The sequence below is a fragment of the Mugil cephalus genome, chromosome 1 (genome assembly GCF_022458985.1).
Source record: "Mugil cephalus isolate CIBA_MC_2020 chromosome 1, CIBA_Mcephalus_1.1, whole genome shotgun sequence".
Classification (NCBI taxonomy): domain Eukaryota; kingdom Metazoa; phylum Chordata; class Actinopteri; order Mugiliformes; family Mugilidae; genus Mugil; species Mugil cephalus.
The window spans coordinates 1430513-1447012 of NC_061770.1; the positions used below are offsets into that span (position 1 = coordinate 1430513).

The following is a 16500-nucleotide window of genomic DNA, read 5'->3' on the forward strand; positions in this document are numbered from 1 at the left end:
CTGGATTTCTTCATTTTTTTTAATAAAGATAATGAAATAGAATATCATTTTAAAAGAACCTGTCTCAGTTTACACACTGGACCTCAACACTTGATAATTACACACATGACTTATCTCACATGTACAGTATACATTTACCTTGGTTATGAATCTTTCAATATTACACGTGTGTCTGATATGTTCTTCACATAGATGCATTTATACTTTAGTAACACATTTTTAGCTTGATGTAAGAACCATGTTCATGATAATTTGAATGACTATCCACTGCATTCATGAAGCACTAAAGCAATACAGATTGCCTTTTACAGAGTCTTTGTCTGAAATGCAGCCACTGTGCAAGGATTGTAAATTGTGACATATGTTGGCCAATATTATTTACACAACTAGTAATCCCCTCCCCCATGGTTGTTATGGCCCCACATCTCTTTCTGTGTGTTAATGTGTGTTACACAGAGAGAAAGGAAGGTCACCTGTGTCTGCCCTTGGTGGACATCTATGGCATATGGCTGATGTTACTGAACCTTATACATAAATGAAATGTTTACATGGAGACCGCCAGGCCTGACATGTACACAAACACAGTCAAGGAGTCAAGGACACCTGGCAAATGAATGCATTATATTTGATCTGGGCCCATATGTGAATCAATTCTGAGGGTATGAGTGTCATTTGTTTTCATGAAGACTGTTAAAGGAAATGGTTAAAGTATACAAGGCTACTGTAAGAGCTACATTTGCATCACTCTGCTGTGGCTGCACTCAGTGGGGAGACATGTCAGCACACATACTATTACCAAAATGCATATAGCTCATCTGTTTTTGGCCCCTCATAGGACGGGACTCTCATAAGAGTAGGATCACTAATGGTTTCATTGATTGTTGGTTCTTATCATCCATCACCAAAGGGTCAATGTCCCACCTCTGTCTAATGACACTTTGAATCGTTGAATGAATGTTCTGCATGGATAGGATCCAGCAAACTAAATAGAAAAAACTTAAATCATGTTTTCCATTTCTGTGATTCACACTAAATCTTTGGGTTTCTTCTTGTTGCATTGTTGTGCCAAACCTGCATTTTCCATTCCAGTCATTGAAATTAATGGTAATGTGCACTGCAAGATAGATACAATTTCAAATGCTTGTGGCTGCTTGTTGTTTGTCCTTTGGTTTGCGCTTTAGGTGGTCAACCCGCCTGCAAATCCCAAGATGCTGCTGAGAGTAAATAAGCCTTCGGTGCTGCTTAGGCATTTTGTGACTTTTATTAATGGAGCAATCAATTCCTATTTGTATCACCCTTTCAACAAATATCCTGGCCTCACAACACTTAACAAATTGGCTGACCTAGGGTTAAGCTGGATGCATGGTAATGCCCCTTTACGTTTTCACTGACAAGAGACATTGGCTGTTAAATAGGTTGTTAAATAAAATCTGTCAGGCAATAGCAATAAATAAATCTGCAGAGTCATGAGTTGAGAGGTGCGTGGTTAAAGCTGTACTATTAAACCAAAGGCACGTAGATGTGTCCATTTAGCTTGCTTTTTTTTTTTTTAGTTCATTGCATTTTATGCAGTTTAGTTGTGATTTTGTTTCTGAGGTCATTCTTGTGTTTATATCATTACCATTATTTTTACTATCTATCTATCTATCTATCTATCTATCTATCTATCTATCTATCTATCTATCTATCTATCTATCTATCTATCTATCTATGTACAAAGGTCTTGGCTGCCATCTAGTGACACATTCCTTCTATTACACAACCCTGCTCACTATCACTTCATTGACACAGAACCACCAAAGAGATCATTTTCAACTGATGTACAAAGTTTTATTATGGAAGAAGGCGAAGGTGCAGTTACACAATGGTGTTGAACTACAATCTACTGTATCATGTAAAACCCTACAGGTCCTTTCAGTGGGTTGTACAAAACATGCCAGCAGTTTTTTTCTTCTTTTCTGAAAAATATGAATAGTGAGTGAACAGTTTCTTTTTCTCTCTAATATCATTTCCTTGGTTATCATGTCAGTATTAATGATAAAATGTGGAGTTGGTATGATACCAGGTTAGCTTTATTAAGAACTCTTCATGCCTTGAATGTTAGCATTATCAATGGCACTATGTACTTATAAAATGGCTTTTGGTGTGAAAATAAGGCAATGTTTGTAAAGGATGGTTCTTGTACGCCTTGCTTCTTTTTTTATTTTTTTGCATTTCTTCATTTAGTGCAGAGCTGACGGAATGATCACAAACTCTAAATGAATGTTCAATGCATTTCAGGCTAAATACCATCTGAGAATGTCTGAGTGCTCCAAATCTAATTTTATTCAGTCAAACTTCAACTCTGCATGTTGTCTGATAATTGTTCATTTCAGCCCATGTCATCTACTCTTATATTTGATGTGTACATATTTGCTCCAGAGAAGAAGAGCATTTAAAACTAGCAAGCTCAGGCCGCATTTACATGATTGGAATTCAAGCAAAGCCCCTTAGAAAAATGTATATGTAGCTTGAAACCAGTCATGCATGTGCGATATTATGTTTTATTCACCACTCCCATTGTCTGTATAGAAGAAAAACATAATTTTACAGCTGACTTTTTGCAGCTGTGTGCCTGCTTAACACAGTCCTTAAATCAACCATTTAACATGCCATGCAGGAGGTTCATTGGTTTATTGACGGGCAATTATCTGTATTACTTTGAGGGGAGTTTTTCTGTAGTATTCAATAAACACTGGGCTAAATTAATAATATGGAAAGCAAGCGTTTTCTTTTATAACTCTACAAGAATCTAACTGATTATCATAGCTAAGGTTTTGGCATCATAACACCTCAAGTCATTCAAAGGTATAGAAGTTATCAAGACACTATGTTAACCTTGTGATAAGATTTAAACAATCTTGCATTACAAACTCCAATTATCATTTTATCTCACGTTAAAGTGGTCAGTGATTAACAGATTAAGTGCTCAAATGCACCCATACAAATGACTGAAAACAAAATTACATTCTCTTATTTGTTTGATACAAATACTGCCAAGTAGAGTATATGTTTAGTGCAAAAGTACTGCACATTTCATATCAAATAAATACAAATAAATATCTCCAGTTGAGTTAAAGAAATGTTCCAGAACGTCTATTTTTTGTATTAATCAAGATATTCATGGAGGTGCAACTGTTACTAAGCATTGGTTGTTAAGTGTTAGATCGCAAACATAAAAAGTAATAAAGTATGACCCCTTTGTTTTTATGAGGACATATTTCTACCATCATTAGCAATGAACAGTTACTTATAACTACCCAACTAATGTAAATTTGTCTGTAACAGCATTAACAGTGAGTCAGCTGGCTACAAAGACAAATGAAGGGTCACATATTTCTGTCTGAAACATGAACTGGAGCAGGTCTCCCTCACCTACTTCATCCCTGGCCACCCCTTCTCTCCACATGAGACCTCTCCAGTGAAGGACAGAGGTGAGGGGGCATAGAGGTCAGAGTCTGTGTCTGATTCTCCCTCTGCTATGAAGGGTCTAACCCTGGCACAGAGTGCAGTTTGTCCAGCTGCAGCTTCAGTCCCTGCTCCACCTCCGCATGCTGAGCCTGTAAAGAATGAAGGCCCAAAGAAGTCCTCCTTGGCCTGGGAGATGCTGAAGCCACTGAAGGAGCGCTCCAGCTCTTCATGATCAACCGATGGGATAGAAAGAGAGGTGTCGCTCTCTACGGCAGTGGCATCCTGCTGACATTGATGCCTCCTGTGGCGCCTCCTGCTTTGGGAGCCTCTCTCTCTGCCACTGCCCTGACAGGAGGAAGACCGATCATGAACTGGAGCAGGGGGAGGTGGAAGGCGGAACAAGGAGGGTGAATGGTCTCCGTTGCCACCGACTGGTGAAGGGGTGTTAGCCACACTGCTGTTCCAGGCAGGCTGGCTGAGGGGGTGCTGCAGCTGGTGCTGCCAGGAGGTAGAGGGACGGCTGTTGCTGCCAGAGGGTGTACCTGCTGATCTAGCCACCGACAGACCGAGTAAAGGATCTTTCCTTTCCAAGGATCCATCAGAGCATGGAATATCTGCCGGTGAGCATGTCTTCACCTCTTTTTCCTCCTTCACCTTCTCTTCCCCCTGTTTCTCCTCCTTGCTCTCCTCTGGGCTGTGGTAAGGCGGGGCTGGATACGGCTCTTTGGAATTAAAAAAGGCCTCTGTTTCAGAACGAGGGATGCCCATGCGCTGAACATACACGTTGACCAGGAAATCAAGTTTCCTGTCCATACAGACCACCTGCAAAGATGAAATTGTGTTCCATCACAAATGCTAAAAATATGTAAAGCATTAGAAAATCACAAGTCATGGTTGTGACCTCAGTGGATAAGGCCTACTGCATATGGCTTGTGAAGACCTGGGTGAAACATTCTTACCTGTTTTTCCACTTTGACCAGACGTCCCATCATGCTCTGATCATCTGCTGCCTCTCCATCAGCTTTAGGACTTTTACCAACTATCTGGTCAACTCTAGTATTTGAGAAAGGTAATATCTTATATTAAAAAAAAAAGACTTAACTTCTACCACAGGGTTTCAACTCAGTTTTTTATGATGCCAAAACATGGATTGTTTGTACATTAAAGAAAGAAAAAATTCATGTTGATTATTTTTGTGAAGCTACAAATTCATTTGAATTAATAAATGATGGACGAATAAATAAGTGATGGCCTCACACTTACAGACAAGAAAGCAACCATATCCTGAGAAGGTACTGATTTTAAGTGGATGGTGTGGCTACATGCATTATGAGATGAAGCATATCTTTAACAACTCAGAGTTTGAAATGAAGGTCATGTTCTGTCGGGCCAAGATGCATCACTCAGCATGCTTTTGTGGTGCTTCATGCTTCATTTCCATTGCATCCTTACTGGGGGAGCTCCCCCTCTCTCTCTCCACCAAGAGAGCAAGCATATAGCACTTTGAGCCCCTGTTGAGTGAGGCCATGTGATGTGGCTCATTGGCATTTAAGAGCGAAATAAGGGAAGGTCTTTTTGTTGCCATCCCTTGACAGCATCTGACATAAAATTTGACATAAGAACTAATGAACTGTTCTGCATAAAGCAATTCATCATATTATTTTCTTGATGCTATAATACGTCTTTATCTCTGCTTTAGTGTATTACGATTTTTAAATAAGGAGACATGTCAAGCGGCCTGAACTCAAAAGGGGTTCCGTTAGTGAGACTATCAAGGAAGCATCTATCTGCTTCAATATCTGGACTGTGATATAAAGAGAATAATGCTGATAAAATGGTCATTCTAAAGGTGCAGTCTATTAACCTAACCTAGGACCTTCAGTGGACTTCTTATGGCGAGGTGTTGTTGGGGGAGGAGGCCCCACAATCATATCTATCCTGGCAAGGCACACAGAGACGATATGAGTGCAATGCAAAATGAAGCAACGAGGGAATCACATCAGCTATGGATAACAACTTTCAATATATTCCATACACACAAGGCATACAGTGAGTCTGACTTGCTTCGTGGATGATAAGTGAATGTATTTCACAGTTGGAATATATTTCTTCTACATGTTAGACCTACAGGAAATCAAATGTGAGGAGCTTTTTTGCAATAGGGAAAACAATATGAATTATACATCAATGTTAAACCTTAAATGAATATGTGGCACATTCAGATCTCGAGGAGTGAACCTTTCTACATAAAAGTTACTGATATAAAACAGAACTGAATACAACACATGTAATTTGGACAAATGAAACAGGCAAATTAATGACTTGTGTATCACATGTGTGTATCCAGTGACACCAAAAACATTAACTGTGTTAGTGGAGGACATCTCTACTGAACCCTACTGAACTAAAACTAACATTTCCCTAAAAAGATTTTCTTCAAGGCTGGCTCAAACAGTGAAGGTGTACTTGCCTGGACTGCAGGTTCTTAATACGAGACAGCATGTCCAGGTGACCTGCAGAGTACTGTTCGATCACATCCATGACATCATAGGGCCGCAAGCTCTCTTTGAATCTCCTCTTTGACACGAGAAACTTCATGATGCTGATGGGGAGGACACAGCATTATGGCTTTATTTATTGCACAGGTGCTCTGTGACATTTCAAGGCCTATGACCACAAGTTGGCATACTGTAGATGTAAAAAAGAGTAATTCGTTAAAATTGTGTTGTTGTTGTCCTTTGTGTAAATAGGCTCAACTCAAGGTCCACTTCATAGCTTTTTCCATTCTATCATATGTCAGGCTCTTTGTTAACAGACAACAGTTGTTATCACAGAGTTGCTCTCACACATGCGCTAGGAAGTTTGGTCAGCAGCTCAGAAAAAAAATAGCAGTTCATTTCCCCATGAAATAAATTTGTTGTACTACATTGTCGTATCATGGATCATTTTTTGTACCACTACTGTTTCCTTATTTTTGCCATTCTGGTTATCATTTCAGTTCCAATTCAGTTTCAGTTCACTATAACATTTCAGACAGTCATTAGACCAAAGCACTTTGTTTGAAGGTAAAACTGAAAAACATGTGCTCCTAAAACTTGAATGAGAAGTCTGAAAAGTGTGGTAGATTGCAGCACATAGACGGTGCAAAATTAAAAAAATAAAGAAATTAAAATGCTCCTTACCAGATGGCTCGTATAGTAACCTTCAATCCTGGCGGTAGTTCCTGGGTGAGAAAGTCACAGTGGCAGCTCTTATCATCACCAATTTCCTCTCCTGGGAGGCTAGCCTCTGGAATGCAAAGACAAGGACACCCATAAGGAATATTTCATCTGCTTCTGCACAATGAGTGTCAAAAGCAGAAGCAAGGGAGAGCTGTTGTTTTTAGCTTTAAAAGGTGCAAAAATTTGGTTATCAAGTTGGTTTCAAGCCAGGTAGCCAGTTTGTGAACGTGGTGAGCGAGCTTTGTGTAACAACAGAAAAAGGACTTGGTGCAGAATTGAAGGATAGTGCTCATGTGCTTTATTAAAACCTTTAATGACAAGTACTCTCTTCCCACCACCAATTACAAATAAGCATTGTAGCTAGCATGTTTAGATTAGCCAGACGGCTGGTCTATGGATTTTGTAGCATTTTGCAAATAGGCCTAATTACAGTTGATCAGGAATGGTATGACAATCTGGTAGGGAAAGTGAGGTCTCTTCATGCAACGTAAAGCAGGATTTGAGGACATTATGTCGCTGGGTCAGTTTTGTATTACATGGGCCCCACTTGACTTGAACCCAGGGTTAGCTTAGCCGACTGCTAGTCAAATAATACTGAAGGCATCATCTCTGTGTTAAGATTCCTAATGAATAAAAATAAATTGAATGGCTCCATGCTTGTTCTCTGCTCATGCTTTAGAGCATTCAGTCATGACAAGGAGAAAAAAATAATGTCATTTGAGAAAAAACAGAAGGGGTTCATGTCAAGTGAACATATCTCAGCAGTTTTCAGCATGCAGGTTTTTCAGACCGGTTAAAGCTGACTCGTCTTTTGATAATTTCCACTATAGAAGCCAACCAACAAAACATCCCAATGTCTTACTTATTAAACCTTCAATTGCTGCAAAAGAGAGAGAGGAGAGACATGGATAAAGATTTGTTATGGATTCTAGAATGATGACAATGGCAGACAAATCACTTCCAAACATGGACACTTGGGAGTCCGCTGAATGGTTTCTGGTTCATGTTTGAAAGGCCTGGTCTCTCTTCTCTTACATTTATACTTTCCAACTGAATATACTATACAGTTTCATATAACATACGTATTCGCTTAACTAAACATGGCATATCATATTAGAATCTAAAGTGAAGTCATGATTACTTGTCTAACCTGGAGAACTCTTCAGTCCAAAGTCTTCGTCTTGCATTTCAATCAGCACTTTAACATGCCATGAAGTGAAAGAAGAAAAACAGCTAATGAGAATTGGTTCATATTGTTTAACTAAAAGGCAAAGAAATGGTGAAGGAGAGAAATATAATTGTTGATAGTGACACAGTGGCCAGGATGACATATGGATGCAGTTAGGCTGTCTAATAATAAATGATGACTGGACACCACAACACCCAAACCAACACTCCTCTGTCTCCTCAGGTCAGTGTTGAAATACTGGCTTGAGTTTGTCAGCAGCATGTTCCTGTTTTCCTCTTCAGTCGGACTGCATGCAGGAGACACTACATGCATGACCATCACCGTAGAGTCTGCGCAATGACTGCATTGTGTCTGATTGCAATTAATTTAATCCACACTTTCCCTCTAAAAACACGTCGAGCCCTATAGTATGTTCTACCGCATCAGCCAAATTCATGACTATTAACCATTGAACCTCAAATTAATTTAATTCAGATTCATGAAAACCGGATTAGGAAACTCTGCTAGTAATTACTTTACTTCTATGGTGTCATGAAACCAATACAGCAGGGTAAAATACTGCTTCTTACTTATAGTTACATTAAACTGACTGATTTATTCTTCTTTTGAGACATAATATTCTCCAGTTTCCCATCATACTTGCATTATTCCTGAGAGATAGAGGTAAAAGCTTGTTGTTTATTCTTGTTTCAAAGTTCTATTATAAACCAGTCGGTTGAAACACACACGCGTTTTTCACATTATGGGAATCGGAAAAAGTGTATATGTTCCCCAGCTCTGTAGTCACTTCATATGACATGAGCTATTGTGGAAAGGTTTGTTCGTCTCTCTCACATTGTTGGACAGTTCTCAATATAACAGATCTACACTTGAGGGAAGTTTCTCAAATGGTTGGAGTTGCGGAATCATCAAATGACATTAAGAGACAAATTCACAAATTGAGTCTAGTGTCCATAGTGTACATGTTTTTGAAACCACTTTTTAATGTGTGCAAACAAAATATTGAACTGGATTACAGTGGAACCTGGGAACAGAGATACACTCTCAGAGAGACTTTCTGCTACAATCATGGAGCTGGTTTTAATATTAATAACTTTTTTTTTTTTAATCTTATCTACAATATGTTATCCTACTGTGTGCAATGACTGTTTCCTTACCCTCTGAGTTTTGACGTGAGGTGCTACCCCGGACTTTGAAGGCGCTCTTTGGTCCTCGGTTCTTCTCTGTGAAGCTCCAGCTCTTGTTGACCTTGCTGGGGCTCGCCTCAGCCCCATCCTCTGCCCCTGGTGACTGGGTCTTCCCCTTTGCCACTGGAGCCTTGGAAGGACTGGGAAACACCTTGTCCTTCAGACTGGCCTTCCGACTACATAGAGTAACCACAAGAAGTTGAAACTGAACAGCTTTATTTTAACTGTATGATTAAATTACATATCTATGATCAGTGACTAAATATCTTTATCTTGATGGCACTACATGTTTGATGCTTTACGTGTAATCCTAGGAATTTGTAAAATTCAGCACTGACTTGATGACAAATCTTACCTTAGCAGAAACTCAAAATTCGCAATGTCCTACAGCAGAAGGAGCCATGTCCACATACGAACATAGTGGAACATTCAGTGGTCAGGCAAGAAGCAGGAAGCTACAAGCAAGCATGCATGGGAAGCAAAGTGACACTGCATTTCTCAAAAGGAACCGCTGTGGTCTCACTCTTGAAAAAAAAAAAAAAAAAAAGAAAAAAATAATGATAATAGAAGTGAACAAATCATGCAAAATCACCATCATACCACCTCATACATAGGAATTGTTAGGTGCTCTGGAATGCAGTTTGCCTGCTGAACACATTTTATTAGGGCTGATTTGGCAAAAAAAGGCAGCAAGCAAATCAACTGCATAAAGACATCACTAAACAGAAACCATAAATTAGCTGTGACAGGGCAGTAAACAAGGATGTATAAGCGTCTTCTCTGAGTAAACAATAAAATGTCTGGTTCATTTTAAGCGTAAAGCTTTTTATTTAGAAAGCACTGACAGAGCTGCAGTATACTATATTCAGTTGTCAGACGTTATAGTTCACCGAGTGAAATATTACCTAAAAATGTCCTCTACCTTTGTGATTAAAGAGGGGAAGAAACAGAGGTAGAGGAATGGAAGGAGACACACAGACTTGCAGTGCAGTAGTTAGTATCTGTGCAGCAACTATACCTAATAGTTCTTGGACAGCACCCGCAAAGTCTGTCTTTGTGTGCATTTTCATTACTGGAGTGGTGGGCAGTAGAGGAGACACAAAAAGATAAAATAGCTGTGGAGACAGTCACATAAACAGCAGTGTGTGCCAAACTGTGACGTGAGTAACACTTTATTTAACTATAATTTATAGTCGATTTACAATTTATTTGTCAGCCATACTTAAATATTGTTCTTTTTTTTATTCAATTTCAAAGCAACGCTGTGTATGTTTAATTGATCAGTGTTAAACATAAATACATAAATGGATTATAAAATACTCAGTCATTATAAAGTGTTACTGATTAGTCAACAATTCCACTTGTTTTCTTTGTCAAAAACAGTGTGAGAACAATCAAGCAAGGCTGTTCTAGTGTACAAAATCCTTGTCAAAAGCTAGAGTATCAAAGAACAGCTTATTGGTGAACTTTTGACAAAGCTGCCAGTTGGTATTGAGCCAAAGTGAGCTGATCTTTGAGCACCGTGTGAGCAAACGCAGCATGACCGTTCTTGAAGGAGGCACTTGACACACAGTCACGTCCATGTCTCTCTCTCTCTCACACACACACACACACACACACACACACACACACACACACACACACACAAATGCACTGTATACACACTCCCCCAAGAAGAGTGCATCAGCAGCAGCTGAGAACAGAATTGAACAGAAGCCAAAAGAAGGTGAAGAGAGATAAAAAACTAATTAGATCACAGACCTGGGAGAGGTTTCTGTCTGAGATTCCTTCCTGTGAGCAGAAAAGATGCAAACTATTACTTAATACACTCATTCATTCGTTTTCTGTAAACGCTTGTCCTCCAAAGGGTCGTGGGGGGTCTGGAGCATATACCAGCTGTCACTGCGTGGAGGCAGGCTACAGTCTATCACAGGGCTAACACAGAGAGACAGACAATCATTCACACTCACACCTATAGCCAATTTAGAATCACATATGTCCATATCACAAGATATGGCCATGTAATAGCAGCAATAGCAGTATATGTAAATTAGCACTTGGGGCAGCAGAAACAAGTTCAAAATTTACTCCTGAGCAACATTCATTTAAAGGTTGCTTTGCATGTCTAATGAATGTCCAATATTCTCTCTTAACTTTTGTGGTCTCTGCTAGGAAATAGCAAAATGTTCTTAATGTAAACATGTTTGAACACAGACACATTTTTTTGTAATTCAAAACAAACGGAAGTTACAGTTGTGAATGTAAGTGCAGAGTTCAATTTGGCATTACATTAACTTATATACACATTTTTTTATTAGCTCAAATGTAACTAAGCATATTGAACTTCCCATTAATAAAATGTTTCATTTATTATTATTTTAGTATTTTTCATACTTTGTCCAGAGACAATGACTGCCTGAGGTTTGAAACTCATTGCAGAAGAATAGATTTCCTCCTTTGTGCTGCTTTGCCAGACTGTCTTCAGTTATTGTTTCATGAAGTTATTGATCGTGGATCCAAGTGCCTTTAGTTTTGAATAAATGCATGTTGTCAAGTGTTATGACCCAGGGTCATTGTGTAATATTTGTTTTTGGATGTATGACTTGTCTGTGCTGTTTTTTTTTTTTTTTCCCTTTTCCATGTGCTGTTCCTCCCTGCCTGAGGGTGGTGCCACCTCTGTTGGTCTCCAGGTGCTGGCTGGCAATTGGTGAATGGGCGGGAGGAAACCCTATAAAATGGCCGTCGTTTTGGAGTTCTTCCTCTCCTCTTGACCCTCCTCCCAACTGAACCAGGCATTTGTGTGTGATTTGGCAATTTGTATTTGTTAGCAGACCAGGTAGTGGTAAGGGTGAGTAGCTCTTTTTGTTGGGACCTTTTTCTCCTGTTTATTTTTATAGGGAGTCAGGTTAGAAACCTGTATTTTGATTTCCTTTATTTTTGATTAGGTAAGTCAGCTTGGGGGCACAGTGTTTTTTTGTTTGTTGTTTTGGGCCATGCTCACCCTGAAGCCTATCACTACCATTGTTGATTAAATAAATAATTATTTGTTGGTCTGCAGCTCTGTTGTATGGTCTTCCTTGGGAGTGGGAGAGAGAGGGGGCATCCTTTCCATGTTACATTCGGTTCCCCTAGGTCGGACGTAACATGAATGGGGGCTCGTCGTTCTTTCTCTGTTTCGTTGTGTAAAGTGAATTGACCTTCTCTCTCTCGTGGTCTCTGCTTGTCTGTTTGGCAGTTTTCTTTTGTGGTGGGGGCAGATGTGTAAGTGGAATGGAGTTCAAATTGGAGGAGTTTGTGGCTAATCCAACCGCAGAGGTTTTAAGAAGGTGTAAAAAGGCTGATTTGGGCCTTATTGCCAGTTCGTTTGAGGTGCATGTGCCAACTGGTGCAAAGAAAGAGGAGATACATGATCTACTCTATGTGAAGCTGAGTGAGAGGGGATTAATCGGCGGGCCAGCTCCCATGGTCGGAGCTGAGCCAGGTGATCTTGCAGGTGTTTCTGCCCCACTCCCAACCGCCCAGGCCCAAGCTGGCATGAATGCAGAGGAGCTGAGGCTCACCCTGCGTATAAAGGAGGTTGAGTTGAGACAGCGGGAGCTGGAGGTGGAGACTATGCACCTGAGAGTAAGGGCTCTGGAGTTAGAGCGGGGAACTGCTGTAACTGCCAGCCCTGTACCCACGCAGACAACCACGCCTAGTCCCCATGACAGCTTTGATGTGAGCAGGCACATTGCACTAGTTCCTCCATTCAGGGAATCTGAAGTCGATTCATATTTTAGTGCATTTGAACGCATCGCTGCTACACTACATTGGCCAAAGAGTGTGTGGCCTCTGCTACTTCAGTGTAAGCTAGTTGGGAAAGCACAGGAAGTGTGCAACTCCTTGTCTATTGAAGACAGCCTCAATTATGACTCAGTGAAAGCCACTGTCCTTAGAGCCTATGAATTGGTACCAGAGGCATATAGACAAAAATTCAGGAACTGTGGAAAAACTGCCAACCAGACACATGTTGAGTTTGCGAGGGAGAAGAGTGCTCTGTTCGACAAGTGGTGTCAGGCCAGTAAGGTAAATACTTTTGATCATTTGAGGGAGCTCATTTTGCTGGAGGAATTTAAAAACCGGTTACCTGAGAAAATTGTCATTTATCTGAATGAGCAAAAAGTCACCTCACTCACTGATGCTGCTGTGCTTGCTGATGAATTTTTGTTAACACACAAAAGTGTTTTTTCTCCCCCAGTGCGCCGTGAACCAGTCCCCAGTGGCCGGAGCCCTAGACCACTCAAAAACTCCCGTCGTAACTCCACTGCTGCTTCTGGTGACACTGAGAGCCGAGAGTGTTTCTACTGCCATGAGCAGGGTCACCTCATTGCGGTCTGTCCCACTCTTCGAAGAAAAGACCAATCTAAGAATGTCAAATCACCATCCCCTATCAGTTTCATACACACCAAGCCACATCACCAGCAACAATTGGATGTAGTAGATGGAATTGATGAGGATTTCAAACCATTTGTAACTCAAGGGTCTGTTTCTCTTGAGGGAGTAGATAAACCAGTTCCTATCACTATCCTTCGGGACACCGGTGCAAAACAGTCCCTTATGTGTGAAGGCATTCTTCCCTTTTCAGCTCAGTCATACTGTGGTTCTGACATCATAGCATGGGGGGTTAAGCTAAGTGCTGTGCGGGCCCCATTGCATTTCATTCAGCTCACCTCCAAGATTGTGTCAGGCAAATTCAAAGTCGCTGTGAGACCCCAGCTGCCAATAGTTGGTATTGATCTGATCCTTGGCAATGATTTGGCAGGTGGTAAGGTTTTTCCATCCCCAGAGGTAACTGAAAACCCAGTAACAGATTTGAGCGTTTCCAGCTCTGCTGCACCCGGTTCACCTCCTTTATTTCCTGTGTGTGCTGTAACCCGTGCTCAGGCCCGGAAACTTGGAGACTTGGTGGATCTCAGTGACTCTTTTATGTCCTCTGACCCCACAGATTCTCTCTCAGATGCTAAAGAGAATGTTGTTGTTGAGCTCCAGCCAGATGTTGAAACCCTCACACTTTCAATAGACAGAGAACAACTAATCAAAGCACAGAAAACTGATCCCACTTTGTCTCCATGTTTCTCTCCTGCAACAGATCCAAAATGTGATAAGTCTGGGTCCTACCTGATAGCTGATGGAGTTCTGATGCGCCGCTGGTCCCCTCATCCTGGTCCAGCATATGAGTCTGTGACTCAGGTTGTAGTGCCACAGCAGTTTCGTTCCCAGGTGCTAGGTTTGGCTCATGACCATAGCATGTCCGGTCATTTAGGTATCAGAAAAACCTACAACCGTATCCTCCGTTATTTCTTCTGGCCAGGGCTTAAGTCAGATGTTGCGAAGTTTTGCCGTTCATGCCACACATGTCAGGTCTCAGGAAAACCCAATCAAGTAATCCCTGTAGCTCCATTAAAGCCAATCCCTATTGTTGGAGAGCCATTCGAACATGTCATCGTGGACTGCGTGGGTCCTCTGCCAAAAACAAAGTCTGGAAATCAGTACATCCTCACTGTGATGTGTGCCGCGACCCGTTACCCTGAGGGTGTCCCGTTGCGCTCCTTAAAAGCGCGCGCCATTGTAAAAGCGCTCGTCAAGTTTTTTTCCACATTCGGCCTTCCAAGGCGCATCCAAAGTGACCAGGGATCGAATTTCATGTCAAAAATTTTCGCCCAGGTCATGTCAGAGCTAAACGTGAAACACCACACTTCCAGCGCCTATCATCCTGAAAGTCAGGGTGCGTTAGAGCGTTTTCATCAAACTCTGAAAGCTATGCTCCGCAAATATTGTACCGAGAACAATCGTGAGTGGGATGAGGGACTGCCCCTGTTGTTGTTCGCTGTGAGGGAAACGTTGCAGGAAGCGTTAGGTTTTAGCCCAGCCGATTTGGTGTTTGGCCACACCGTGCGCGGCCCTCTCCGTCTGTTGCGAGAGAAATTTCTCTCAAATAAAACTAGTTCAAGTGAAAACATCCTTGACTACGTTAGTTCCTTTAGGGAGAGATTGCATCACGCTTGTGATTTGGCCCGTGATTCACTCTCCACTGCTCAGTCCAAAATGAAAACGCGTTTTGACCAAAAGTCTGTTGCGCGGACCTTCGCCCCTGGTGAGCGCGTACTAGTTCTCCTACCTCTTGCTGGTTCTGGTCTACAGGCAAAGTTCTGTGGTCCATATGTGGTTGACCGGAAGCTCAGCGAGACCGATTATGTAATCCACACTCCCGATCGCAGAAAGAAGACTCGCGTGTGTCACATTAACATGCTGAAGTCTTATGTTGACCGTGAGAAGAGTGTTCCACCTCCCATGGTTGCGCCTGTTGTCGCAGTGTCGGTTGCACAGCCTCCATACGATCCCTGTGATGACGGGCTGAGTGACAGACACAGCTCCTTTGCCTGCGCGCGCGCCTGAGAAACTCCGAAATCCTGTCAAATCTAGAGACCCATTTGGCGCACCTGTCTGACTCTGCCAGATCTGATATTGGCAAACTGGTAAAAAGTTACCCAACCCTATTTGGCGACATCCCCACTCAAACTTCGGTGTTATGTCATGATATTGATGTGGGAGATCACCCCCCGATAAAACAGCACGCCTACAGGGTGCCTCCAACAAAACGTGCCATCATGCGACAAGAAGCATCATACCTTGTTGAAAATGGTTTTGCTGTGCCGAGTACTAGTCCATGGAGCTCTCCCTCGCTCCTGGTTCCTAAATCTGACCAGACTCCCCGTTTCTGTAATGATTACCGTAAGGTAAATGCCGTGACTAAACCAGACTCCTTTCCACTTCCTCGCATGGAGGACTGCGTCGATCGGGTGGGTTCAGCTAAATATGTCAGTAAGTTAGATCTTCTAAAAGGATATTGGCGGGTCCCCCTGAGCCCACGCGCCTCTGAGATAAGTGCGTTTGTCACCCCCGACCATTTCTTACAGTACACTGTTATGCCCTTTGGTCTGAGAAACGCCCCAGCCACTTTCCAGAGGCTCATGAGCACAGTTCTTTGCGGGGTGAGAAACTGTGAGGTTTATTTGGATGACATTGTGGCCTATTCATCCAACTGGACTGAACATGTGAAAACCCTTTCGGAGATTTTTGAACGTTTGTGTAAAGCTTCCTTAACTCTCAATCTGGCCAAATGTGAGTTTGGGAAGGCTGTTGTTACCTATCTAGGTAAGATAGTCGGACAAGGACGTGTCTGTCCCGTGACTGCCAAGGTGCAGGCCATCGTAGATTTTCCAGCCCCCCGAACGCGCCGTGAGCTCCGGCGTTTTCTGGGTATGGCTGGATATTACCGTGGGTTTTGTAAAAACTTCTCAGATGTAGTGGCTCCACTGACAAGTTTAGCAAGCCCCAAAGTTCCCTTCCAGTGGTCAGAGGAATGTCAGTTTTCTTTTGAGGCCGCTAAAGCTCTCCTCTGTAGTGCGCCTGT

At 41.8% G+C, this 16500-nt stretch overlaps 1 protein-coding gene across 5 annotated transcripts in view; it reads right to left on the reverse strand.

Annotated features, from left to right (window-relative positions):
• Nucleotides 1-1811: 1811 nt before the first annotated feature.
• Nucleotides 1812-16500, reverse strand: part of LOC124997354 (potassium voltage-gated channel subfamily KQT member 2-like) — a 36688-nt gene continuing 21999 nt past the window's right edge. The window contains exons 10-18 of one of the 5 annotated variants that reach the window (XM_047571010.1): nucleotides 10809-10838; nucleotides 10066-10119; nucleotides 9018-9223; nucleotides 7822-7869; nucleotides 7534-7551; nucleotides 6633-6738; nucleotides 5921-6052; nucleotides 4410-4503; nucleotides 1812-4272 (exon numbers count right to left, since the gene is read on the reverse strand). In XM_047571010.1, coding sequence (XP_047426966.1) covers nucleotides 3415-4272; nucleotides 4410-4503; nucleotides 5921-6052; nucleotides 6633-6738; nucleotides 7534-7551; nucleotides 7822-7869; nucleotides 9018-9223; nucleotides 10066-10119; nucleotides 10809-10838 — 1546 coding nt within the window. In that variant the 3' untranslated portion in view covers nucleotides 1812-3414. The remainder of the gene's footprint in view (nucleotides 4273-4409; nucleotides 4504-5920; nucleotides 6053-6632; nucleotides 6739-7533; nucleotides 7552-7821; nucleotides 7870-9017; nucleotides 9224-10065; nucleotides 10120-10808; nucleotides 10839-16500) is intronic. The other 4 variants (XM_047571025.1, XM_047571018.1, XM_047571033.1 and 1 more) reach the window with 4 other exon arrangements.